Source organism: Neoarius graeffei, chromosome 20, assembly GCF_027579695.1.
Source record: "Neoarius graeffei isolate fNeoGra1 chromosome 20, fNeoGra1.pri, whole genome shotgun sequence".
NCBI classification, from domain to species: domain Eukaryota; kingdom Metazoa; phylum Chordata; class Actinopteri; order Siluriformes; family Ariidae; genus Neoarius; species Neoarius graeffei.
The window spans coordinates 63,750,508-63,775,321 of record NC_083588.1 but is presented as its reverse complement, the minus strand read 5'-3'; the positions used below and the strand labels follow the sequence as shown (position 1 = coordinate 63,775,321).

The 24,814-nt window shown below is 41.8% G+C and overlaps 1 protein-coding gene and 1 long non-coding RNA gene across 2 annotated transcripts; one reads left to right on the top strand and one right to left on the bottom strand.

The window, feature by feature from the left end:
• Positions 1-17,083: 17,083 nt before the first annotated feature.
• LOC132868914 (uncharacterized) lies at positions 17,084-23,392 on the bottom strand. Its single transcript, XM_060902216.1, has 4 exons — positions 23,140-23,392; positions 22,630-22,977; positions 22,424-22,555; positions 17,084-17,499 (listed from the first exon to the last, which is right to left on the bottom strand). The coding sequence occupies exons 1-4, from the start codon at positions 23,324-23,326 to the stop codon at positions 17,306-17,308; spliced, it is 861 nt and encodes a 286-aa protein (XP_060758199.1). The 5' UTR covers positions 23,327-23,392; the 3' UTR covers positions 17,084-17,305.
• On the top strand, positions 20,703-22,701 carry LOC132868917 (uncharacterized). Its single transcript, XR_009650897.1, has 3 exons — positions 20,703-20,906; positions 21,048-21,244; positions 22,483-22,701. It is a non-coding gene; the product is annotated as an uncharacterized LOC132868917 (long non-coding RNA).
• Positions 23,393-24,814: the final 1,422 nt, after the last annotated feature.

Below are 24,814 nucleotides of genomic sequence, written 5' to 3'. Positions count from 1 at the left end.
AAATCAGAAGCTGCAATATCATTTCCGCCATAACCAGCACCCCCAGGGGCGAAAGTGCACAAAATTTGGCGGACATGTCAGGTGAGCTATGAAGAGTTTGCGTATGAAGTTTGATGACAATTGAGTAAATAGAAGATGAGATATAGATTTTTGAAGAATAAATTTTTTGGTTTTTCCCATGTCAGAAGGTGGCGCTATGCTGTACATGAGCGATTATGAGTTGGAAAAATAAGTGTCTACAACAGGAACGCACTATCACAAGGTAGTGGTGTGAAGGAAAAGCATTATGGAATTATTTACCAAAAACCCGTTTTGGAGCAATTGCGTCGGCCAAAAACAGCGCCCCCCATGGACGAAAATTCCCAAAATGCGGTATACATGACATGGGAGGTAGTAAGAGGGTGGCCGTGAAGTTTGACCAAATTTGAGGAAAGATTGGATTTTTTGCCCAAAAATAGCGCCCCCAGTGGCGAAATATCACAGAAATTGGGTAACATGTCAGAAGCCCAATGAGTGATTTGCGTGTGAAGTATGAGCAGTTTTGAGCAATTAGAAGATTTGTTATGAATTTTTTAGCATGTAAAATTTTGAAGTGAAAATTGATTGACGTATAACTTCTGAACGTTTTATCCTACGTGAAACGTATTTAGTAACTTTTGTCAGCCATGTCTGTAGATGATGTGTATCAATTTTGGTGACATTCCCATGAACGGTCTAGGAGGAGTTGCGCCGTCTTCGTGGCCATGCATTTCGCACAAAAGTAAAATTACCTCACTTCCTGTTGGGCGTGGCTATGCATTCATAGAACTTTTTTTGTTCGTGTCAGTAAGATACATATGTGAACCAAATTTCGTTCCTCTACGACAAACTATATGGCAACCAGGAGCCTTCGAAAAAAGGCAAAATTTTCAAGGCGTTAGGGGGCGCTATAGAGGCCCAGAGCCCCGCCCAGATCTGGGGTTTTGGATCTGAGTAGCGTAGGGGATGCCGATAAAATGATCCAAAATATGCGCGTTTTCGTCCACAGGAAGTGCCCCAAAAAAGGCCGAACAGCGACCGCGACTAAGGAATAATAATAATAATAATAAGAATAATAATAATAATAAAAAACCGAACAAGATCAATAGGGCCTTCGCCCTATAGGGCTCGGGCCCTAATAATAATAATAATAATAATAATAAAAAACCGAACAAGATCAATAGGGCCTTCGCCCTATAGGGCTCGGGCCCTAATAATAATAATAATAATAATAATAATTAAAGCCGCAAGCGGCCTTGACGGGCCCTCGCGCCAGCGGCCAGGGGGGGCGGGGGCATGCGTCCCCGCGAAATACCGTAAAGAGTCTGCTTGCCAAGTTTGACCAATCAGAAGCTGCAATATCATTTGTGCCATAATACGTCAGGAGAGCTATGAAGAGTTTGCGTATGAAGTTTGATGACAATTGAGTAAATAGAAGATGAGAGATAGATTTTTGAAGAATAAATTTTTTGGTTTTTCCCATGTCAGAAGGTGGCGCTATGCTGTACATGAGCGATTATGAGTTGGAGAAATAAGTGTCTACAACAGCAACGCACTATCACAAGGTAGTGGTGTGAAGGAAAAGCATTATGGAGTTATTTACCAAAAACCCGTTTTGGAGAAATTGCGTCGGCCAAAAACAGCGCCCCCCATGGACGAAAATTCCCAAAATGTGGTATACATGACATGGGCGGTAGTAAGAGGGTGGCCGTGAAGTTTGACCAAATTTGAGGAAAGATTGGATTGTTTGCCCAAAAATAGCGCCCCCAGTGGCGAAATATCACAGAAAATGGGGAACATGTCAGAAGCCCAATGAGGGATTTGCGTGTGAAGTATGAGCAGTTTTGAGCAATTAGAAGATTTGTTATGAATTTTTAAGCATGTAAAATTTTGCATTAAAAATTGATTGACGTATAACTTCTGAGCGGTTTAAGCTACGTGAAACTTATTTAGTAACTTTTGTCAGCCATGTCTGTAGATGATGTGTATCAATTCTGGTGACATTCCTATGAACAGTCTAGGAGGAGTTGCGCCGTCTTCGTGGCCATGCATTTCGCACAAAAGTGAAATTACCTCACTTCCTGTTGGGCGTGGCTAATGCATTGGCATTACATTTTTGTCCGGCTTAGTGAGATACATATGCGTACCAAATGGCATGCCACTCCTACAAACTACATGGCAACCAGGCACCTTAAAGCGGGAGGCCAAAATCACAACGAGTTAGGGGGCGCTATAGAGGCCCTGAGGCCCGGCTGGATCTGGGCTTTTGGTTCTCAGTAGCGGTGGCAGTCTAAGAAAAAGGAGCCAAATTTCGTGCGTTGTCGACCATGGCAAGCGCCCCAATAAGGGTCTTGAAAAGAGTTTGCTTGCCAAGTTTGACAAATCAGAAGCTGCAATATCATTTCCGCCATAACCAGCACCCCCAGGGGCGAAAGTGCACAAAATTTGGCGGACATGTCAGGTGAGCTATGAAGAGTTTGCTTATGAAGTTTGATGACAATTGAGTAAATAGAAGATGAGATATAGATTTTTGAAGAATAAATTTTTTGGTTTTTCCCATGTCAGAAGGTGGCGCTATGCTGTACATGAGCGATTATGAGTTGGAAAAATAAGTGTCTACAACAGGAACGCACTATCACAAGGTAGTGGTGTGAAGGAAAAGCATTATGGAATTATTTACCAAAAACCCGTTTTGGAGCAATTGCGTCGGCCAAAAACAGCGCCCCCCATGGACGAAAATTCCCAAAATGCGGTATACATGACATGGGAGGTAGTAAGAGGGTGGCCGTGAAGTTTGACCAAATTTGAGGAAAGATTGGATTTTTTGCCCAAAAATAGCGCCCCCAGTGGCGAAATATCACAGAAATTGGGTAACATGTCAGAAGCCCAATGAGTGATTTGCGTGTGAAGTATGAGCAGTTTTGAGCAATTAGAAGATTTGTTATGAATTTTTTAGCATGTAAAATTTTGAAGTGAAAATTGATTGACGTATAACTTCTGAACGTTTTATCCTACGTGAAACGTATTTAGTAACTTTTGTCAGCCATGTCTGTAGATGATGTGTATCAATTTTGGTGACATTCCCATGAACGGTCTAGGAGGAGTTGCGCCGTCTTCGTGGCCATGCATTTCGCACAAAAGTAAAATTACCTCACTTCCTGTTGGGCGTGGCTATGCATTCATAGAACTTTTTTTGTTCGTGCCAGTAAGATACATATGTGAACCAAATTTCGTTCCTCTACGACAAACTATATGGCAACCAGGAGCCTTCGAAAAAAGGCAAAATTTTCAAGGCGTTAGGGGGCGCTATAGAGGCCCAGAGCCCCGCCCAGATCTGGGGTTTTGGATCTGAGTAGCGTAGGGGATGCCGATAAAATGATCCAAAATATGCGCGTTTTCGTCCACAGGAAGTGCCCCAAAAAAGGCCGAACAGCGACCGCGACTAAGGAATAATAATAATAATAATAATAATAATAATAATTAAAGCCGCAAGCGGCCTTGACGGGCCCTCGCGCCAGCGGCCAGGGGGGGCGGGGGCATGCGTCCCCGCGAAATACCGTAAAGAGTCTGCTTGCCAAGTTTGACCAATCAGAAGCTGCAATATCATTTGTGCCATAACCAGCACCCCCAGGGGTGAAAGTGCACAAAATTTGGCGGATATGTCAGGAGAGCTATGAAGAGTTTGCGTATGAAGTTTGATGACAATTGAGTAAATAGAAGATGAGAGATAGATTTTTGAAGAATAAATTTTTTGGTTTTTCCCATGTCAGAAGGTGGCGCTATGCTGTACATGAGCGATTATGAGTTGGAGAAATAAGTGTCTACAACAGCAACGCACTATCACAAGGTAGTGGTGTGAAGGAAAAGCATTATGGAGTTATTTACCAAAAACCCGTTTTGGAGAAATTGCGTCGGCCAAAAACAGCGCCCCCCATGGACGAAAATTCCCAAAATGTGGTATACATGACATGGGCGGTAGTAAGAGGGTGGCCGTGAAGTTTGACCAAATTTGAGGAAAGATTGGATTGTTTGCCCAAAAATAGCGCCCCCAGTGGCGAAATATCACAGAAAATGGGGAACATGTCAGAAGCCCAATGAGGGATTTGCGTGTGAAGTATGAGCAGTTTTGAGCAATTAGAAGATTTGTTATGAATTTTTAAGCATGTAAAATTTTGCATTAAAAATTGATTGACGTATAACTTCTGAGCGGTTTAAGCTATGTGAAACTTATTTAGTAACTTTTGTCAGCCATGTCTGTAGATGATGTGTATCAATTTTGGTGACATTCCTATGAACAGTCTAGGAGGAGTTGCGCCGTCTTCGTGGCCATGCATTTCGCACAAAAGTGAAATTACCTCACTTCCTGTTGGGCGTGGCTAATGCATTGGCATTACATTTTTGTCCGGCTTAGTGAGATACATATGCGTACCAAATGGCATGCCACTCCTACAAACTACATGGCAACCAGGCACCTTAAAGCGGGAGGCCAAAATCACAACGAGTTAGGGGGCGCTATAGAGGCCCTGAGGCCCGGCTGGATCTGGGCTTTTGGTTCTCAGTAGCGGTGGCAGTCTAAGAAAAAGGAGCCAAATTTCGTGCGTTGTCGACCATGGCAAGCGCCCCAATAAGGGTCTTGAAAAGAGTTTGCTTGCCAAGTTTGACAAATCAGAAGCTGCAATATCATTTCCGCCATAACCAGCACCCCCAGGGGCGAAAGTGCACAAAATTTGGCGGACATGTCAGGTGAGCTATGAAGAGTTTGCCTATGAAGTTTGATGACAATTGAGTAAATAGAAGATGAGATATAGATTTTTGAAGAATAAATTTTTTGGTTTTTCCCATGTCAGAAGGTGGCGCTATGCTGTACATGAGCGATTATGAGTTGGAAAAATAAGTGTCTACAACAGGAACGCACTATCACAAGGTAGTGGTGTGAAGGAAAAGCATTATGGAATTATTTACCAAAAACCCGTTTTGGAGCAATTGCGTCGGCCAAAAACAGCGCCCCCCATGGACGAAAATTCCCAAAATGCGGTATACATGACATGGGAGGTAGTAAGAGGGTGGCCGTGAAGTTTGACCAAATTTGAGGAAAGATTGGATTTTTTGCCCAAAAATAGCGCCCCCAGTGGCGAAATATCACAGAAATTGGGTAACATGTCAGAAGCCCAATGAGTGATTTGCGTGTGAAGTATGAGCAGTTTTGAGCAATTAGAAGATTTGTTATGAATTTTTTAGCATGTAAAATTTTGAAGTGAAAATTGATTGACGTATAACTTCTGAACGTTTTATCCTACGTGAAACGTATTTAGTAACTTTTGTCAGCCATGTCTGTAGATGATGTGTATCAATTTTGGTGACATTCCCATGAACGGTCTAGGAGGAGTTGCGCCGTCTTCGTGGCCATGCATTTCGCACAAAAGTAAAATTACCTCACTTCCTGTTGGGCGTGGCTATGCATTCATAGAACTTTTTTTGTTCGTCTCAGTAAGATACATATGTGAACCAATTTTCGTTCCTCTACGACAAACTATATGGCAACCAGGAGCCTTCGAAAAAAGGCAAAATTTTCAAGGCGTTAGGGGGCGCTATAGAGGCCCAGAGCCCCGCCCAGATCTGGGGTTTTGGATCTGAGTAGCGTAGGGGATGCCGATAAAATGATCCAAAATATGCGCGTTTTCGTCCACAGGAAGTGCCCCAAAAAAGGCCGAACAGCGACCGCGACTAAGGAATAATAATAATAATAAGAATAATAATAATAATAATAATAATAAAAAACCGAACAAGATCAATAGGGCCTTCGCCCTATAGGGCTCGGGCCCTAATTAAAGCCGCAAGCGGCCTTGACGGGCCCTCACGCCAGCGGCCAGGGGGGGCGGGGGCATGCGTCCCCGCGAAATACCGTAAAGAGTCTGCTTGCCAAGTTTGACCAATCAGAAGCTGCAATATCATTTGTGCCATAACCAGCACCCCCAGGGGTGAAAGTGCACAAAATTTGGCGGATATGTCAGGAGAGCTATGAAGAGTTTGCGTATGAAGTTTGATGACAATTGAGTAAATAGAAGATGAGAGATAGATTTTTGAAGAATAAATTTTTTGGTTTTTCCCATGTCAGAAGGTGGCGCTATGCTGTACATGAGCGATTATGAGTTGGAGAAATAAGTGTCTACAACAGCAACGCACTATCACAAGGTAGTGGTGTGAAGGAAAAGCATTATGGAGTTATTTACCAAAAACCCGTTTTGGAGAAATTGCGTCGGCCAAAAACAGCGCCCCCCATGGACGAAAATTCCCAAAATGTGGTATAAATGACATGGGCGGTAGTAAGAGGGTGGCCGTGAAGTTTGACCAAATTTGAGGAAAGATTGGATTGTTTGCCCAAAAATAGCGCCCCCAGTGGCGAAATATCACAGAAAATGGGGAACATGTCAGAAGCCCAATGAGGGATTTGCGTGTGAAGTATGAGCAGTTTTGAGCAATTAGAAGATTTGTTATGAATTTTTAAGCATGTAAAATTTTGCATTAAAAATTGATTGACGTATAACTTCTGAGCGGTTTAAGCTACGTGAAACTTATTTAGTAACTTTTGTCAGCCATGTCTGTAGATGATGTGTATCAATTTTGGTGACATTCCTATGAACAGTCTAGGAGGAGTTGCGCCGTCTTCGTGGCCATGCATTTCGCACAAAAGTGAAATTACCTCACTTCCTGTTGGGCGTGGCTAATGCATTGGCATTACATTTTTGTCCGGCTTAGTGAGATACATATGCGTACCAAATGGCATGCCACTCCTACAAACTACATGGCAACCAGGCACCTTAAAGCGGGAGGCCAAAATCACAACGAGTTAGGGGGCGCTATAGAGGCCCTGAGGCCCGGCTGGATCTGGGCTTTTGGTTCTCAGTAGCGGTGGCAGTCTAAGAAAAAGGAGCCAAATTTCGTGCGTTGTCGACCATGGCAAGCGCCCCAATAAGGGTCTTGAAAAGAGTTTGCTTGCCAAGTTTGACAAATCAGAAGCTGCAATATCATTTCCGCCATAACCAGCACCCCCAGGGGCGAAAGTGCACAATATTTGGCGGACATGTCAGGTGAGCTATGAAGAGTTTGCGTATGAAGTTTGATGACAATTGAGTAAATAGAAGATGAGATATAGATTTTTGAAGAATAAATTTTTTGGTTTTTCCCATGTCAGAAGGTGGCGCTATGCTGTACATGAGCGATTATGAGTTGGAAAAATAAGTGTCTACAACAGGAACGCACTATCACAAGGTAGTGGTGTGAAGGAAAAGCATTATGGAATTATTTACCAAAAACCCGTTTTGGAGCAATTGCGTCGGCCAAAAACAGCGCCCCCCATGGACGAAAATTCCCAAAATGCGGTATACATGACATGGGAGGTAGTAAGAGGGTAGCCGTGAAGTTTGACCAAATTTGAGGAAAGATTGGATTTTTTGCCCAAAAATAGCGCCCCCAGTGGCGAAATATCACAGAAATTGGGTAACATGTCAGAAGCCCAATGAGTGATTTGCGTGTGAAGTATGAGCAGTTTTGAGCAATTAGAAGATTTGTTATGAATTTTTTAGCATGTAAAATTTTGAAGTGAAAATTGATTGACGTATAACTTCTGAATGTTTTATCCTACGTGAAACGTATTTAGTAACTTTTGTCAGCCATGTCTGTAGATGATGTGTATCAATTTTGGTGACATTCCCATGAACGGTCTAGGAGGAGTTGCGCCGTCTTCGTGGCCATGCATTTCGCACAAAAGTAAAATTACCTCACTTCCTGTTGGGCGTGGCTATGCATTCATAGAACTTTTTTTGTTCGTGTCAGTAAGATACATATGTGAACCAAATTTCGTTCCTCTACGACAAACTATATGGCAACCAGGAGCCTTCGAAAAAAGGCAAAATTTTCAAGGCGTTAGGGGGCGCTATAGAGGCCCAGAGCCCCGCCCAGATCTGGGGTTTTGGATCTGAGTAGCGTAGGGGATGCCGATAAAATGATCCAAAATATGCGCGTTTTCGTCCACAGGAAGTGCCCCAAAAAAGGCCGAACAGCGACCGCGACTAAGGAATAATAATAATAATTAAAGCCGCAAGCGGCCTTGACGGGCCCTCGCGCCAGCGGCCAGGGGGGGCGGGGGCATGCGTCCCCGCGAAATACCGTAAAGAGTCTGCTTGCCAAGTTTGACCAATCAGAAGCTGCAATATCATTTGTGCCATAACCAGCACCCCCAGGGGTGAAAGTGCACAAAATTTGGCGGATATGTCAGGAGAGCTATGAAGAGTTGGCGTATGAAGTTTGATGACAATTGAATAAATAGAAGATGAGAGATAGATTTTTGAAGAATAAATTTTTTGGTTTTTCCCATGTCAGAAGGTGGCGCTATGCTGTACATGAGCGATTATGAGATGGAGAAATAAGTGTCTACAACAGCAACGCACTATCACAAGGTAGTGGTGTGAAGGAAAAGCATTATGGAATTATTTACCAAAAACCCGTTTTGGAGAAATTGCGTCGGCCTAAAACAGCGCCCCCCATGGACGAAAATTCCCAAAATGTGGTATACATGACATGGGCGGTAGTAAGAGGGTGGCCGTGAAGTTTGACCAAATTTGAGGAAAGATTGGATTGTTTGCCCAAAAATTGCGCCCCCAGTGGCGAAATATCACAGAAAATGGGGAACATGTCAGAAGCCCAATGAGGGATTTGCGTGTGAAGTATGAGCAGTTTTGAGCAATTAGAAGATTTGTTATGAATTTTTAAGCATGTAAAATTTTGCATTAAAAATTGATTGACGTATAACTTCTGAGCGGTTTAAGCTACGTGAAACTTATTTAGTAACTTTTGTCAGCCATGTCTGTAGATGATGTGTATCAATTTTGGTGACATTCCTATGAACAGTCTAGGAGGAGTTGCGCCGTCTTCGTGGCCATGCATTTCGCACAAAAGTGAAATTACCTCACTTCCTGTTGGGCGTGGCTAATGCATTGGCATTACATTTTTGTCCGGCTTAGTGAGATACATATGCGTACCAAATGGCACGCCACTCCTACAAACTACATGGCAACCAGGCACCTTAAAGCGGGAGGCCAAAATCACAACGAGTTAGGGGGCGCTATAGAGGCCCTGAGGCCCGGCTGGATCTGGGCTTTTGGTTCTCAGTAGCGGTGGCAGTCTAAGAAAAAGGAGCCAAATTTCGTGCGTTGTCGACCATGGCAAGCGCCCCAATAAGGGTCTTGAAAAGAGTTTGCTTGCCAAGTTTGACAAATCAGAAGCTACAATATCATTTCCGCCATAACCAGCACCCCCAGGGGCGAAAGTGCACAAAATTTGGCGGACATGTCAGGTGAGCTATGAAGAGTTTGCGTATGAAGTTTGATGACAATTGAGTAAATAGAAGATGAGATATAGATTTTTGAAGAATAAATTTTTTGGTTTTTCCCATGTCAGAAGGTGGCGCTATGCTGTACATGAGCGATTATGAGTTGGAAAAATAAGTGTCCACAACAGGAACGCACTATCACAAGGTAGTGGTGTGAAGGAAAAGCATTATGGAATTATTTACCAAAAACCCGTTTTGGAGCAATTGCGTCGGCCAAAAACAGCGCCCCCCATGGACGAAAATTCCCAAAATGCGGTATACATGACATGGGAGGTAGTAAGAGGGTGGCCGTGAAGTTTGACCAAATTTGAGGAAAGATTGGATTTTTTGCCCAAAAATAGCGCCCCCAGTGGCGAAATATCACAGAAATTGGGTAACATGTCAGAAGCCCAATGAGTGATTTGCGTGTGAAGTATGAGCAGTTTTGAGCAATTAGAAGATTTGTTATGAATTTTTTAGCATGTAAAATTTTGAAGTGAAAATTGATTGACGTATAACTTCTGAACGTTTTATCCTACGTGAAACGTATTTAGTAACTTTTGTCAGCCATGTCTGTAGATGATGTGTATCAATTTTGGTGACATTCCCATGAACGGTCTAGGAGGAGTTGCGCCGTCTTCGTGGCCATGCATTTCGCACAAAAGTAAAATTACCTCACTTCCTGTTGGGCGTGGCTATGCATTCATAGAACGTTTTTTGTTCGTCTCAGTAAGATACATATGTGAACCAAATTTCGTTCCTCTACGACAAACTATATGGCAACCAGGAGCCTTCGAAAAAAGGCAAAATTTTCAAGGCGTTAGGGGGCGCTATAGAGGCCCAGAGCCCCGCCCCGATCTGGGGTTTTGGATCTGAGTAGCGTAGGGGATGCCGATAAAATGATCCAAAATATGCGCGTTTTCGTCCACAGGAAGTGCCCCAAAAAAGGCCGAACAGCGACCGCGACTAAGGAATAATAATAATAATAATAATAATAATAATAATAATAATAATTAAAGCCGCAAGCGGCCTCGACGGGCCCTCGCGCCAGCGGCCAGGGGGGGCGGGGGCATGCGTCCCCGCGAAATACCGTAAAGAGTCTGCTTGCCAAGTTTGACCAATCAGAAGCTGCAATATCATTTGTGCCATAACCAGCACCCCCAGGGGTGAAAGTGCACAAAATTTGGCGGATATGTCAGGAGAGCTATGAAGAGTTTGCGTATGAAGTTTGATGACAATTGAGTAAATAGAAGATGAGAGATAGATTTTTGAAGAATAAATTTTTTGGTTTTTCCCATGTCAGAAGGTGGCGCTATGCTGTACATGAGCGATTATGAGTTGGAGAAATAAGTGTCTACAACAGCAACGCACTATCACAAGGTAGTGGTGTGAAGGAAAAGCATTATGGAATTATTTACCAAAAACCCGTTTTGGGAGAAATTGCGTCGGCCAAAAACAGCGCCCCCCATGGACGAAAATTCCCAAAATGTGGTATACATGACATGGGCGGTAGTAAGAGGGTGGCCGTGAAGTTTGACCAAATTTGAGGAAAGATTGGATTGTTTGCCCAAAAATAGCGCCCCCAGTGGCGAAATATCACAGAAAATGGGGAACATGTCAGAAGCCCAATGAGGGATTTGCGTGTGAAGTATGAGCAGTTTTGAGCAATTAGAAGATTTGTTATGAATTTTTAAGCATGTAAAATTTTGCATTAAAAATTGATTGACGTATAACTTCTGAGCGGTTTAAGCTACATGAAACTTATTTAGTAACTTTTGTCAGCCATGTCTGTAGATGATGTGTATCAATTTTGGTGACATTCCTATGAACAGTCTAGGAGGAGTTGCGCCGTCTTCGTGGCCATGCATTTCGCACAAAAGTGAAATTACCTCACTTCCTGTTGGGCGTGGCTAATGCATTGGCATTACATTTTTGTCCGGCTTAGTGAGATACATATGCGTACCAAATGGCATGCCACTCCTACAAACTACATGGCAACCAGGCACCTTAAAGCGGGAGGCCAAAATCACAATGAGTTAGGGGGCGCTATAGAGGCCCTGAGGCCCGGCTGGATCTGGGCTTTTGGTTCTCAGTAGCGGTGGCAGTCTAAGAAAAAGGAGCCAAATTTCGTGCGTTGTCGACCATGGCAAGCGCCCCAATAAGGGTCTTGAAAAGAGTTTGCTTGCCAAGTTTGACAAATCAGAAGCTGCAATATCATTTCCGCCATAACCAGCACCCCCAGGGGCGAAAGTGCACAAAATTTGGCGGACATGTCAGGTGAGCTATGAAGAGTTTGCGTATGAAGTTTGATGACAATTGAGTAAATAGAAGATGAGATATAGATTTTTGAAGAATAAATTTTTTGGTTTTTCCCATGTCAGAAGGTGGCGCTATGCTGTACATGAGCGATTATGAGTTGGAAAAATAAGTGTCTACAACAGGAACGCACTATCACAAGGTAGTGGTGTGAAGGAAAAGCATAATGGAATTATTTACCAAAAACCCGTTTTGGAGCAATTGCGACGGCCAAAAACAGCGCCCCCCATGGACGAAAATTCCCAAAATGCGGTATACATGACATGGGAGGTAGTAAGAGGGTGGCCGTGAAGTTTGACCAAATTTGAGGAAAGATTGGATTTTCTGCCCAAAAATAGCGCCCCCAGTGGCGAAATATCACAGAAATTGGGTAACATGTCAGAAGCCCAATGAGTGATTTGCGTGTGAAGTATGAGCAGTTTTGAGCAATTAGAAGATTTGTAATGAATTTTTTAGCATGTAAAATTTTGAAGTGAAAATTGATTGACGTATAACTTCTGAACGTTTTATCCTACGTGAAACGTATTTAGTAACTTTTGTCAGCCATGTCTGTAGATGATGTGTATCAATTTTGGTGACATTCCCATGAACGGTCTAGGAGGAGTTGCGCCGTCTTCGTGGCCATGCATTTCGCACAAAAGTAAAATTACCTCACTTCCTGTTGGGCGTGGCTATGCATTCATAGAACTTTTTTTGTTCGTCTCAGTAAGATACATATGTGAACCAAATTTCGTTCCTCTACGACAAACTATATGGCAACCAGGAGCCTTCGAAAAAAGGCAAAATTTTCAAGGCGTTAGGGGGCGCTATAGAGGCCCAGAGCCCCGCCCAGATCTGGGGTTTTGGATCTGAGTAGCGTAGGGCATGCCGATAAAATGATCCAAAATATGCGCGTTTTCGTCCACAGGAAGTGCCCCAAAAAAGGCCGAACAGCGACCGCGACTAAGGAATAATAATAATAATAATAATAAAAAACCGAACAAGATCAATAGGGCCTTCGCCCTTTCGGGCTCGGGCCCTAATAAAAAACCGAACAAGATCAATAGGGCCTTCGCCCTATAGGGCTCGGGCCCTAATAATAATAATAATAATAATAATAATAATAAAAAACCGAACAAGATCAATAGGGCCTTCGCCCTATAGGGCTCGGGCCCTAATAATAATAAAAAACCGAACAAGATCAATAGGGCCTTCGCCCTATAGGGCTCGGGCCCTAAAAAACCGAACAAGATCAATAGGGCCTTCGCCCTATAGGGCTCGGGCCCTAATAATAATAATAATAATAATAATAATAATAAAAAACCGAACAAGATCAATAGGGCCTTCGCCCTATAGGGCTCGGGCCCTAAAAACAAAAATCACAAACACATAGCAGGGACATCATATCAGTAGGCCTCAACTGGTTAGAATGTCCTTAATTCTTGAGCAAAGTTCTTTCCATGCATTTACTGTAGATAAACTGGCGTTGTTCAGTTGGGCTGTGGTCTCCTCTAATGATGCAATGTCCACTAAGGATCTGTAGCATTTAGCACTGATATCAGGTTTAAACCACAGCTGAAGAATTGTCTTTTTGGCAGCTGTGAAGCCAGCAAACGCCAGACGTTTGTCACGCAGAGAGATCTCAAGTGAGGAATCATCATTCAGTAAACAGAAGCAGGGGTCTAACCACTGGTTACTCGTTAATAGGGGCGATTTGGGCGACGCACTCCCAAACAGGGAGGGAGGTTTTTTTTCTTTTTTTATCTACTCCTACTACCAACAGTAATGTCCAATCAGGTTAAGGTCGCGCCTGGTGTAGCCATGCCCTTTTGGGGCGATTTCTGTCAGGTTCAGATTTGCCCCAAAATCTCCCATTGACACTAACGGTACGTACGTTTTTTTCAAAAATCCTGCTCCCAATGCATTTTCTATTAGGTTTTATGTGCGCGCACAAGCAGCGTGCTTACGTCATACGCCTGTTGCGCCGCGTAAGTGTTGCCAGATTGGTTTTTAGTGCATTTTGGCGGGTTTTGAACATAATTTCGGGCTGGAAAACGCAACTTGCGCGGGAAATGTGTGAACATTCTATGAAGATGGCAGTGAGTGTTGAGTGCAACAATACAATAGCGTCTCTGAAAGAAGTTCCCTTTAGTCGTCGTACCAATGAGGAGAAAACGGCAATCAAACAGCGAGGACCTCCTAAACCGAATTTAAACATCAAGCAAGTGTCTCCGAAGGGGGAGAAGACCTACTCAAGAGGTTTTAACAAGAACTGGTACCACCGCAAAACTTGGCTAGCAGGCTGTGATGTAGTCAATGCTCTTTTTTTGCTACCCTTGCGTTCTCTTCCACCCTGGAAGTAGCACAGCAGACGGTACAGTGATATCTGATATTTGAATTTACTAGGCAAAAGTTGTGTGTGTGTGTGTGTGTGTGTGTTACCAATGGCAGTTTAACATTGCCATGTTTTTGTTTTGCCAATGGCAGTTTAACATTGCCATGCTTTTGTTTTGCCAATGGCAGTTTAACATTGCCATGTTTTTGTTTTGCCAGTGGCAGTTTAACATTGCCATGCTTTTGTTTTGCCAATGGCAGTTTAACATTGCCATGTTTTTGTTTTGCCAATGGCAGTTTAACATTGCCATGCTTGGAATATTTCAGTAGCCTCAAGTTCTCTCTGACTTGGTGTAAATTAAGCATATTTTCAGTTTTTATATATTGTACAGTATGTGTTCATTGGAGCCAGCAGCACCTTACCTTTTTCCCAACTTGTTAAGCCAAGTTGCACTGACTACAAAACCTTGTGTAACCTTGTGTGTATATAGCTAAATAACTAAAGCCTTTTGTGTTCATTGACATGCTTGTAATACTTTAAATTTCCTCTTAAGGCATGGCTTTCTGGAGGAATTCTTGGGGAAAAAAACTGCAGAATTTATTTAGAATTATTTGTTGTTAAAATGGTGCAATTCCATATTAAAAAAAAACCACATAATTAAGCTGCACATGTTTGATGGTTCTGCTTTTCTTCATCTTTTTCAAAACTTAAATAAACACTTGTTTTGGATTTATATCCTGCCACTTTACATTCTTTAGAACTGAAGAAATTAGAATGTTTATAATTAAGAATTTGTGTCTACTTATTATAGAATACTGGAATAATATGAGAAAATAAATGAGTAATGTAATATTAATTGATTGTGATGCCAAATGTTTTGCTTTGAAGGCTTCACAATGAATCTTCCTTAGTTTTAGCCTGGCAAGCCAGACTAAATGTGAATATTTGCCACTCGTAGGCAAAAATATTTTTGGCCGCTAGGCGGGTGGGTCTAGTTTACTAGGCTACCTTAGTTTGCCACCTTTAACTTGTTCAGTGTTGCCACCTAGTGGAGAGAAGAGATATTGTCTGTATTGATATCTGAATTTACCAGGCAAAAACAAGTTCGGCCAATTGATTTGCTACCTAGGTCAATTTACTTCAGTCCTGTGGACATTTACAGTCCGTGTAGACATAACGGGGGAAAATTGCCCCCCCCGAAAAAAAAAATTCAGGAGCCGCCACTGCATCAGCCCCAAGTAGATCTTTCAATCACCTCAACATTCACTGCACCTTATTACCCTCCGAGAGAACAGGACAAGGTAGTCTTATAAAATACATTGGGGTTGGGATTTGTGGTGCTACTGGAAAACACCAAGTCAGTTGTTTCACCAGTTACCAAGTTACTTGCTGGCCTTCAGTAGCTGAAGGATTTTGAAGTTGCAGTCCAAGTGGGGCTACTGCAGAGCTTCCAGCTTGAAAGCTACCTTGAGTCTATTGAGAAGGCAACCCAGCATTAATTTGCACTGAAAGATGCTCTAAAACATCAGTGTCAAGTCTAGCAAGAGCTTGGCTATTCCCCAAACTTTGCCACTACGCTGCTGATAAACCAACTACAAAGACTAACAGCACACCTACTCTTACTTGTTTATAATCCATTTCTATTAACAAATGATTGCAAGGACACCACTACTGCCAGAGCACTTCCTATTTATGCAGTAATTCAGGCTTCTAGGCCTGTTGAGTTACTAATTAGACTATCTAACAGATGACAGCAATTAGAAGTTTACTACCCCCTACTTTTGATTGGACCAATTATTGTCCACAATTGTCTTAATTATCTAGGACACATGACCTCGCAAAGCAATTTGGTAAACACAGAAATAAAATATAATAATAGTCCTTGTTTGAGGACTTTTTTCCTTTTTCCTTTGATACCTTATTGAACACCTGACCTTTCTGGCTTTTTTTTTTCTTTTCTGGCCCTCAATATTGTCTCTTGTTTTGGGCCTGTCTGTTTGTGCAGCTTTTAACAAAAACTTTAACCTGCATTTGTATCCTGCAGTCTGTTTTTATAACATGTATCTTGGTTTCATTTCTCACATCAGAAAACATGCAATTTTCACAAGGATGGGTAGAATTTTTTATATCCACTGTAGAGTGAATGTACAGTATATTAATACAAAACAAATTATAAGTTATAGAGCAAGCATGAATAGAAAATAATACAACAAAATGCAATTTGTGGCAAGGCTATAAAGAGATCTTATGAGAAACATTGTGCATAATGGTGAATAAAGAACATTGCACTGTGTTGCATTTTATTCACTGGTTGTAATTTTAAAAAAAATCATGCAACTCACATTAATTCATCTATCTATCTATCTATCTATCTATCTATCTATCTATCTATAGGAACTGGTTAACTTTGAATGGGGAATTCCAGGTTTTTTAGTGAATTAGATCATTATACTTTTATTTATATAAATCTTCAATGCTTTGTTGTCACAAACATACAAATGATTAATTTAAAAATCATACATGCTCTTCATAGCAAAAGGAGCATATACATACCACCACAAGTTCTTTAACATACATATCTAACAATTTTAAATAGGTAATAAAACTAATTGCATTTTTATCACAAATAAATGCTTGTATAATTATTTGCACCAAAATTTCAATTTTTGATCCAAAATCTACAAAATCCCAATGTGCTATTCATAATACTGATTATTTATGACAGAAATGTAAGAGAGAGTCAATAGATTAAACAGAATGTAATAAAACCCAATAATAATTTGACTATACAAAAATAGTTTATTAAATTAAAATTTTAATTATTTTTTTTTAAAAGATTGGCCCAAATCCACTAAAAAAATTTTATATATATATATATATGTATATATATATATATATATATATATATATATATATATATATATATATACATACACACACACACAGGTTCTGTATGGCTGTAAAACATCTAAAACACTGTACAATGCTGACTGTTGATTTTAATCTTCAATATTTAACATTAACCAATTTATTTGCTCTCTAAATTATTTCAATGTTAAGGAGTTGTAACATAAATGTGTATGAAACCGGTAAGAAAATTAAATTAAAAGTTTTTAATCTTGTTACATCTGAAAAGATTAATGAGTAAAGAACAAACTGATTCTGAAGTGTGTGTAATTTAAACCATGTATAATTAACAATAATGATATCTTAACGATGGAAAATTACCTCATTTAACCATGTTATTGTTTCTGGACTGTGAATATTGGACAATTTTTTAGTTCTTCACACTATGCTACACAGTTTGCATAAATTTCTTCATCCTCATAGTCATTGTCCACGTTACTTCTATGCTCATCAGCATCAACATTGTGGTAGTCATTATCCAAATCCTCTGAATCTTCCTTCTGGTAGAAAGTGGTTTCATAAACACCATCATCCATCTCGATCTCTCCTTGGGGACTCTCGTATGTGTTTTTGGGCCCTACAAGTTGATTAAGTCAAAATACACAAACATTTCCAGGTCATTTTTCAATATCAAGATATATTCAATTTAAACAAGAATAATACATGTAACCCGCGACCCTGCACAGGATAAGCGGTTACAGACGATGGATGGATGGATAATACAAGTCATAAATAAAACTGTCATGCTGTTACAAGAAAATAATCAACAATGATGATTCCCTTCTTGTGCCTAAGAAATTTTCCATTGATTAATTTTTTCCATGAATGAAATATAGATTGCATGGCCAAAAAAAAAAAAGTCTCACACACTAATATTTCTGTGGACCACCTTTAGATTTGATTATGGTGCAATTTCACCATGGGATTGTTTCAACAATCTTATGCAACATTGCGAAATTTATTTCCATCCAGAGTTGCATTAATTGTTTGTCATGATCTTGTCTTGACAACAGGAGAGTTGAACCTCTCTGTAAAGTCTTCTCCAGCATCCCAAAGACATTCAGTGGGGTCAAGGTTGGGACTCTGTGGTGGTTAATTCACGTGTGAAAATGATTCCTCATGCTTCCTGAACCACTCTGGAAAATACCACCTGTGAGTTCTCATTGCATTGTGAATGTGGAAATGCTCTTACATTCACTATTAAACATAGCCGTGAGTTCTGCTGTTGATTTTTATGATTCAGCTTCACTAAGTGATTAAGTGATCTCCGATCATGGTCAGTCAGGAGTTTTTTCTGACCACATTCCTCCTGCAAAGTTGATGGTTCACCACTATCCTTCCAGGTTTTAATAATGCGTTGGACAACATTGGACTTAACCCAATTCCAGACACTTCAGCAATCTCCTAAACTGTTTTCTTTGCTTAATGCAGGGCAGCATGGTGGTGTAGTGGTTAGCACAGTCACCTCACAGCAAGAAGGTTCTGGGTTCAAGCCCAGTGGCTGACAGGGGCCTTTCTGTGCAAAGTTTGCATGTTCTCCCTGTGTTTGCATGGGTTTTCCCTGGGTGCTCCGGTTTCCCCCACAGTCCAAAGACATGCAGGTTAGGTCAATTGTTGGCTCTAAATTGACTGTAGGTGTGAATGAGTGTGTGAATGGTTGGTTGTCTCCATGTGCCAGCCCTGTGATGACCTGGTGACTTGTCCAGGGTGAACCCCGCCCCTTGCCCATAGTCAGCTTGAATAGGCTCCAGCTTGCCCGCAACCCTGCACAAGATAAGCCATTACAGATAATGGATGTTTGCTGCAGGTCAATAATTTGACCTTCTGAAACACAGTCACATCTTTTCCATGGCCATGGGATGCATCTTCCGATATGTTTGTTTAAGAAATGAGAAGCTACTGACTGCTTCAGTTAGGGTTAAAAGAATTGTTGCAGCTGAAATATTAATCGCTGCAGTAATTATCCAATCAAAGGCTCTTATGTGTTTATTTAAATCCAAATGACAAGGTTTTTTTGGCCAGGCAGTGTACTTTTTATCCATTTATATTGACTTGTTTTGCAAGGTCTGCAACACAAGTTAGTTCCTGCTCTCACTTATGTTATAGCAGCCATAAACAGCTGTTCCCTCACCAGCCTCTTTTTTCTCTTTCTTGAAGTGAAAAAAACAAATACAGCAGCAGCTTGTCATGTAACTGAGAAACTACAAAGTGTTTCTCTGCAAACTCTTCTGCGGTGAAGGCATTCCCTTGTTGAAAAAATTATAGCTTTACCTCTGACTTTTTAAAAAGTGCTGACACTAAAAACTCCTTCCAGAAATACTTAAAGCTCATAGGCAAAGGTTTTAATTTTATGCACATTTGAAACTTTATACAATCAATCTACGTTCCGACTTTCACCTATGGTCATGAGCTTTGGGTAATGACCAAAAGAACAAGATTGCGGATAAAAGCAGCCGAAATGAGTTTCCTTTGCAGGGTGGCTGGGCGCTCCCTTAGAGATAGAGTGAGAAGCACAGTCACTCGGGAGGAGCTCGGAGTAGAGCCGCTACTCCTCCACACCGAGAGGAATCAGTTGAGGTGGCTTGGGCATCTCTTTTGGATGCCTCCTGGACGCCTCCCTGGGGAGGTGTTCCAGGCATGTCCCCCCAGGAGGAGGCCCCAGGGAAGACCCAGGACATGCTGGAGGGACCATGTCTCTCGGCTAGCCTGGGAATGCCTCGATGTTCTTCCCGAGGTGTCTGGGGAGAGGGAAGTTTGGGCTTCCATGCTCAGACTGCTGCCTCTGCGACCCGGTCCCGGATAAGCGGATGAAAATGAGATGAGTGAGTGAAACTTTATATGTTAAAAAACCCTCTGTAATTTTCTTCTGGTCCCAAGAAGTATTGTTAATAAATAATAATTAAAATAAAGTTAGTGCGAGGGCGGCACGGTGGTGTAGTGGTTAGCACTGTCGCCTCACAGCAAGAAGGTCCGGGTTCGAGTCCCGTGGCCGACGAGGGCCTTTCTGTGTGGAGTTTGCATGTTCTCCCCGTGTCCACGTGGGTTTCCTCCGGGTGCTCCGGTTTCCCCCACAGTCCAAAGACATGCAGGTTAGGTTAACTGGTGACTCTAAATTGAGCGTAGGTGTGAATGTGAGTGTGAATGGTTGTCTGTGTCTATGTGTCAGCCCTGTGATGACCTGGCGACTTGTCCAGTGTGTACCCCGCCTTTCGCCCGTAGTCAGCTGGGATAGGCTCCAGCTTGCCTGCGACCCTGTAGAACAGGATAAAGCAGCTAGAGATAATGAGATGAGATGAAGTTAGCGCGGATCGCGGCGAATTTCTGTTCGGCTATTTTCGTGACCACTCGGCGCATGATGTCATTTAAGACAAACAAACAGCTTGAGTTGAGTCCACTTCTGTTTACTTACATTGCCATTCGGCTTGAGTGCAGATGTGCGTTCAGGAATTTCCAAAGAAAAACCATGCCTTATTGTTGTGCAGTGCGCTGTAACAATGGGACTGGTTCAGGAAGAAGTTTTTACCTTTTTCCGAGAGAGGAGAAGAGACAGAGAGTGGATTGGCTTTTTCTGGAAGAGGAGAAGAGGCAGAGCGAGAGGGTTGGCTTTTTACGAAAAAGGAAAAGAGGCGGAGCGAGAGGGTTGGCTTTTTCCAAAAAAGGAGAAGAGGCGGAGTGAGAGGATTGGCTTTTTCCGAAAAAGGAGAAGAGGCAGAGCGAGTAGGTTGGCTTTTTCCGAAAGAGGAGATGAAGAAAAACCATGCCTTATTGTTGTGCAGTGAACTGTCGCAACAGGACCAGTTCAGGAAGAAGTTTTTCCAAGAGAGAAGAGGCAGAGAGAGTGGATTGTGCACGTGAAGCCAGAGGGTTGTTTTTTTCCGGAAGAGGAGGAGATGAGGTGGAGAGAGTAGATTGTGCGCGTGAAACAAAATCAAGCAGTCAAAGAAGAAACAGAGCAGCAACGCTCAAGCAAAAATAAGATTGGAGGTAAACATTTTTACTTTTGCTTGCAATTGACAGTCAAGAATCCTGAGGGATCCTGTACAAATCCTTTGGAATTTCCAAAGAAATTCCAAAGGAATTTCCAAAGGAATTTCCAAAGAAAAAACATGCCTTATTGTTGTGCAGTGAACTGTAACAATGGGACCGGTTCAGGAAGAAGTTTACATTTTTCTGAGAGAGTGGATTGTGCACGTGAAGCCAGAGGGTTATTTTTTTCCGGAAGAGGAGACAAGATGGAGAGTGGATTGTGCGTGTGAAACAAAATCAAGCAGTCAAAGAAGAAATGGAGCAGCAATGCTCAAGCAAAAAGGAGAAGATTGGAGGTAAACATTTTTTACTTTTGCTTGCAATTGACAGTCAAGAATCCTGAGGGATCCTGTACAATCATTGTGGAAATGAGACAAAGGGATATTTCCTCGTTTAGAGTCGGCTATAAATAGTATAATGCCATGGATGGCAGGCTAATGTGGCCTACCGGCGCACTGTCCAGTAATCGTTCCCTATATCCACTAGGGAGGGCGGTTTAATTACTCTTCAAAAGGGCTCTTATTTAGTATTACGACAAAAGTAGGAATTTATCATAACTACCAGGATAAATCGTTTGGGCGCGAGTCTTGTTGAGGTCTGGGGTCACCGCGATCAGAGTCGGCCGAGTCGCTGTCCGATTCCGAGGCCGCACGGTCAAACCAGTGAGACACATTCACCGATTGCTTCCGGCCATAGGTTCATACATATATGGTTTCACCTCTCAATATTCAATTTGGAGAGTTCCTACTTCAAAATCGCTATCGCTTTCAGACATTTTACACAACCTCTCACGACCAAAGTCCAACTGAATTCGCTTTTTGGGTTGTTCTTCTAGACAATAAAGCTGATATTCTAGATTTCACCTCTGACCATTGCCTATGACCTTTAAAAAACATGTCCTTGTAGAAACTTACACCATGTCAGCAATACATCCATCCATCCATCTATTATCCGTAACCACTTATTCTGTGCAGGGTCACAGGCAAGCTGGAGCCTATCCTAGCTGACTATGGGTGAGAGGCGGGGTACACCCTGGACAAGTTGCCATAATCATTGCAGGGCTGACACATACACATAAACAACAATTCACAGCCACATCTACAGTTGATTTAGAGCCACCAATTATCCTAACCTGCATGTCTTTGGACTGTGAGGTAAACCGGAGCACCTGGAGGAAACCCACACAGACATGGGGAGAACATGCAAACTCCACACAGAAAGGCCCCCGTTGATTGCTGGGCTCGAACCCAGAACCTTCTTGTTGTGAAGCGACAGTGCTAACCACTATGTCGCCGCTTGTAAATATAAACCTGTGATCTGTAGCTGCACTACTGTCAGAACTGTTGTTCAAGAAAATTAATCAGATTTACAGATGCAACAGGGCTGTGATATAAACCAAAGTGATATTAGTTCCATCTTCAATGGGACTTCTTTTTAAAATATATAATTAAATGTTTGTGACTTTCACAACTCACGCTGTGAATCCTTCTTCTTATCCAGCTGAAATTTCCATCCTTTCTGTGTCTTTACAAAGCAAATGATGACTGGAACTAAGATGAGAAGCAATCCTGCCGTCACTCCAACACCAATGTAGGGAGCCAGAGATGCTGAGAGAAACCATCAAGCTTTTGAAATATTAAACCGCAGAACACAAAAACAGAGCTAGTTTATTTTACTATACCTTTCACAACAATGACCAAGGGTTCAGTGGCAGTGGAGGTAAAGATGCGTGTAGACACGTTCACTTCATAAGTACAGCTGTAAATTCCCTGATGGACAAAATCTGCTTCAGGAAAAAGGAAGACGGCTGAGTGGTTAACAGATGTCTGAGTCCAGGTGATGTTGGATTCACTGAACTCCAAGTGGAAGGAACCTCCTGGATACTGAGGTTCAGTGGAGCAGATGATGGAGAAGCCATAGCCCTTTGTCACTTCTGGTCCATCAGACTCCCTATGGAACCATCTGTTTAACCCCCGATGGAAGCCTTCATCATCAGCATGGAAGGAGATATTGGGCTGCTGCAAGTTCACTAGAAAACAACAGTGAGTTTTTTTTTGTCATGAATTTCAAATATAAAAGCCAGTTAGTATGAGTCTAACTGAAAATGAAGAAATTAACAAAACTAGACTGCAATCAGAGCTTGAAAATGTGTCTGGTACTGGTTAAAAAAAGTCCAGAAAATGTTACTTACCCACAGTGATGGGAATGGAGCTGCTCCTGGATGATATGGAGTTACTTTCCCTGTATGAGTAGTCACAGGTGTACTGACCCTGATGTGAGGCATCTACAGTCAGCGAAAATGTTGCTGTGGACTCTGCAGTTTGGTTCTTTATTAATGTCCCAGTTTTATATAAACTGAAGTCTACAGAGATGCGCATTGGGCTGGGTGTGGTACATCTGAACTGAAGGACTTCTCCAGGTGAGACCCCAGAGCTTGGGGAGATCCGAGTCAATGTGGGAGCCTGCAAGTCTAATCATAAAGAAATATATTAAACCATAAGATGAGAAAAAAAATCCAAAGTGCTCAGGAATTGATGAAAAAAGAAATAATTTCGTGCTCATATGGACTTAACCTAAGGGATATTGCCATCTAGTGGCTTTTTCTTGAGCAGCATACCTGTGAATTCATTACCAGTTTGCATTTAGGTGTTTAAAATTAGTTTACCTCTTAAGAGGAAATTGTTTGTTGGAGCAGCATGCCCTGAAGAAGGCTGTTTGTGCCGCTACGTGTGGATTGCTGCTTAGCTCATATTTTCTGGATGAAATAGCCATGTAAAATAAAGGCTTTTTATACAGTTGGATACGAAGAGTGCCTTGGATTCCTTCTTTTTTCATATATTAAACCATGCTTGTGCAGAATACAAAGTGATGCCAATACTGACAGGGCATGCCTACCTGACAGATCCAGGACCCAATCTGGAGTCACAAATGGACAGGGATGACAATGGAATAAAGCCAGAGTAAAAGGAAAGTGCTTGGATGACTTAGATAAAGCAAAACAGGAAGCTATGATACTAAAGCCGAAGCCACAGACAGAATAATCCCATGACTGCTGGAGGACAAGGAAGCTGTAGTGGCTGCATATGGAAGGCTCTTTAGGTTCAACAGGGAATTGTCAACTGAGTCACAGTCATCATCCACATCTCTGCCAAAAACCACAAGCAAAAAATCTCTAAATAAACTATATTATTAATATAAGCACAGGGCACTTTGTCCATGGAATAAAACATGTATTCTGTTCCCTTCTAGTGGATTTATTGATAGCATGCAATATTGTTAGCATATCGCTTATCCTCCATGTATTACTCCACTCTACCCAATGGCGAATGACCGTGCAATATTCATACACTATTGCACGTTGTCAAGACAACACGACGTCACGCATTGGAGACGTACAACTTCTGCATTAGCGAGTGGCAGTGACGATTTGTAAACAAACATGGCCGCCAGGTTTGCTTTGTTAAAAAAGAAAGATTTTGAGAGAATTTTGGTTGCCAGGTCACTCTGTTGTGTGTAGCTGTCAATGTTGATTTTAAAAGTAACTAAATAAATTACACAGGGAAAATAATAATAATAATAATAATAATAATAATAATAATAATAATCTTGACTGTGCTAGCTTTGGCCTACACTACACTGGCTGGAAGGTAACTGGACTGCCACACTAACAGCACCAAGTCGCGGGTCAGCTAGCGTTAGCCTTCGAGAATGCTGATATGAAGAGAGTGTGAATGTATAATAATAATAATAATAATGGCTTTTTTCTAGGTCTATGAGATATATTCCATTCAGCTACAAGTCTTTGACTTGTTCAATATCATGCTAGCTGAATGGAATATATCTGATATACCACTCAATACCAGCCA

Excerpts from the sequence above, each read along its gene's own strand:
- LOC132868914 (XM_060902216.1), bottom strand. The coding sequence starts at position 23,326 with ATGCGCATCTCTGTAGACTTCAGTTTATATAAAACTGGGACATTAATA. Across the intron at positions 22,978-23,139 it reads CTCCATTCCCATCACTGTGG|TGAACTTGCAGCAGCCCAAT; the intron begins GTAAGTAACATT and ends GTTGTTTTCTAG. Across the intron at positions 22,556-22,629 it reads CTTGGTCATTGTTGTGAAAG|CATCTCTGGCTCCCTACATT; the intron begins GTATAGTAAAAT and ends GGTTTCTCTCAG.